Source organism: Marmota marmota, unplaced genomic scaffold (genome assembly GCF_001458135.2).
Source record: "Marmota marmota marmota unplaced genomic scaffold, marMar, whole genome shotgun sequence".
Classification (NCBI taxonomy): Eukaryota; Metazoa; Chordata; class Mammalia; order Rodentia; family Sciuridae; genus Marmota; species Marmota marmota.
The window spans coordinates 5283752-5286587 of record NW_026000138.1 but is presented as its reverse complement, the minus strand read 5'-3'; the positions used below and the strand labels follow the sequence as shown (position 1 = coordinate 5286587).

The 2836-nt window shown below is 60.3% G+C and overlaps 1 protein-coding gene across 3 annotated transcripts in view; it reads right to left on the bottom strand.

Annotated features, from left to right (window-relative positions):
- Positions 1 to 1747: 1747 nt before the first annotated feature.
- The window catches only part of Tesc (tescalcin), a 35390-nt gene continuing 34301 nt past the window's right edge, over positions 1748 to 2836 (bottom strand). For all 3 annotated transcript variants that reach the window (XM_048785654.1, XM_048785652.1, XM_048785653.1), the window contains one exon: positions 1748 to 2002. Coding sequence is in view for 2 of the 3 variants with exons in the window: in XM_048785652.1 (XP_048641609.1) it covers positions 1925 to 2002 (78 nt within the window). In the remaining variant the exon portion in view is untranslated. The remainder of the gene's footprint in view (positions 2003 to 2836) is intronic.

The window sequence follows — 2836 nt, the reverse complement described above, 5'->3', positions numbered from 1 at the left end:
CCTCAGTTGGACCTGTCACCCAAGTGCCTAGGGTCCCCAGACTCCACCTCCACCCTGTTGCCCTCCACGCTGTCCCTGGCACAGTCCCTTGAGCTCAGCACACTTTTGGTTTGCCTTTTGAATTTAAGCACCAGCTCGTCCCTTGGCCCCAGCAGCAGCCCGAGGACACCTGACGTGCCAGGGAGTTGCTCTTTCTGGCACGCGTTGGACCAGGACACTCCTGTTGGAGTGAACATTCACCCACAGCAGAGTCACCCACGCGGGGCTGCCTAGAGTCACCTCAGACTCCTCATCTGGGGCAGGGAAAGCCTGCTGTATGCAGCTCAGCTCCGTGGGGACTGCCATCGCCTGGCTGGGACAACTACCTGCAGGCGGGTGGCTGAGGACCCCTGACCACAGCCCAGAGAGAGGAGGGTCCCTCGGCAGCCACTCCTCCCCCACCAGGCTCTCCACTGAGATGACAATGGGTGGCCATTGGTGTTAGTACCATTAGCTACAAGCATGAGTCACTGTCCCCTAGGACAGCCTTTGGGTGGTTCATCAAAGAACCACCTGAGCTTCTGCAGCAGGAGGGTAACGACGGTGACACGAAAGCGGAGATGCCCCTGGGTTTGTTTCCCCTCCAGTACAAGCTTCACTGGGAACGTTGAATCACGCAAAGTACAAATGTCACCAACCACACGAAACATCCAAGCCCAGTTTCTACCATCTGTGAAGAGAGGGGCACCAAGAACACAGACGCACACCCGTGTGCTCGCATGTGCGGGACCCAGCTCAGGACGCCTGGGAGGCCACCGTGGTGACCTCTGGAGAGGGATGGCCAGGCCAGGCGCGGGCCCACGGCTGCCTTTTGTACTGTCAACCCCAAGGCCAGGTCTGAACAGATCAGATAGAGCGCACTCAGCAAGAAAATGACCGCAAATCCAGGCTCCCGGAGGACGCAGTGACCAGTTATCAGGAGACCTGCTGGAAGGCCAGAGAGCCACCTCCCAGTGAGTGTCAACAGGAGAAGTGGGGCATGTCCAAGTGGCACTGCCAGCAAGAGGCCTGGAAGACAAATCCTTAACAAAGCCACACACAGCCAAGGACACTGCCAGGGCCAGCCGCTGGGGACCCACGCAGGGCAGCAGAGACCGCACAGTCAGCAGGGGTCTCTGCAGCTCTGCCAGCTGCACACGGTCCTCTGCTGACCCTCCTGCCATCACCATCAGCCAATACCAGTGACTTGTTTCCACAGCTTCCTCCAATAGGTGACAGCGAGTCCTAGATGCTCACCTGGGCAGACTCTCCTCTGGCTTCTGCTGCTGCCACCTGCATGGGGACCACAGAGTCCTGGGGGGTGCAGCTGGCCCATCCGACAGGAGCCCGGACCAGCAGCCCCAGCGAGGTCCCCACCACCAGAGTCTGAGGGTCTGCAGCCAGCCAGCCCGGAGTCCCAGTGCTCAGGGGCAGGCAGCGCCCATAGCCAGGGCTCCCTGTGTGAACACTGGTCACGAGTTTGAGGAGGCCCTGCCTGAGTCCAGCCCTGGGGACACACGCAGCAGAGTGGCTCCTCCTGGTCTCCCCACTGAGGGCCGAGGAGCCAGGTGGACCAGGCTGGTCACCAGCCACCAGCATGCACTGGGCCCAGAGCCAACAGGAAACCGGCCCTTTAAGATGACCCGGCCACCCCTGTCCCTCTTATTCAGTCCCAGCCACCCACGGCCTGCCCCGGCCAGGAACCAGGAACGGACACAAGTCGCGCTCATTAACAAACCTTTTTTTTTTTTTTATTGCCATTAGAGATAAAAATTGCAAAGTCCCACATACCACAGCCCCGATGGCACAGGGGACACGAACCCCATCCACTATTTACAGGAGCCGCAGCGGAGGCCGGGCCAGGCTGTCCCCTCTCTCGGCAGCTTCTCCGGAAGGCAGCGGCGGGTCAGTGGCAGAGGGCGATGGTCTCCATGTTGAGGAAGCGGACGTGCATCTTGGTCTCGATGTCTATTCCCTGCCAGATCTGTAAGGGACCAAGCAGCGTCAGGGGCGTCCCCACCTCGCCGCAGCTGCCTGGGCCCAGTCCTGGCCCCCGCCCTCCCTTTCCCCGGTCAAGGTGAAGACCAGGGGCTGTCGTGAGCCTTGAGCCGAGTGAGGAAGAACAAGTCCCATCTGTCCTCCTGCTGGTTAATATGGCTGTGACATTTGGCTTCTTCCTGAGTGTCGCAGCACGCTATGGTTAAGTCCAGAGGCAGGTCCCCTCCCGCCACACCCCCTTCAGATTCCGTGGTCCTCACGCCACCACCACAGCCCCTCAGCCCCCTTCTCATATGATGCGGGGACCACCCCACCTGCTGTCCCCTTCACAGAACACTAGGGGGACTCCGGTGACATAGGTCTCATTGGATTTTGTGAACTGTAAGGGTAAAGTTGTGGAGTGTGACAGGCCACCATCGGTAATCAGAAGCACAGGACAGTCTGCTGGGTTCAGCCTGAGCGCTCACCGTGTTCTAGGCAGGGAAAGGGAATTCCCACCTAACATTCAAGTCCAAGGCCATGCCCTGGCACTGCCATTACCATCCGTCCTGGCCAGGGCACTGGTGCTGTCCCCAACACCCCCACAGCTCTACTCTCTCCTACTCCTTGGCAACTCGGGGCCCAGGGCGCCACAGATGCGGAGATGGGAACAGGAACGGAGGGACTTGGTGGGCGGGTGACTTCTCACCGCCTCCCCGCTTATGTAAGAACTTCAAACCCTCAAGTTGTCACTCAGCGTCTCCAGGGACAGCCACGAGGCTGGGAAAGTCAGAGCTGCCAGGGCGCCCAGAGACAAGGAGACCGGGGGGGGGGGGGGCCT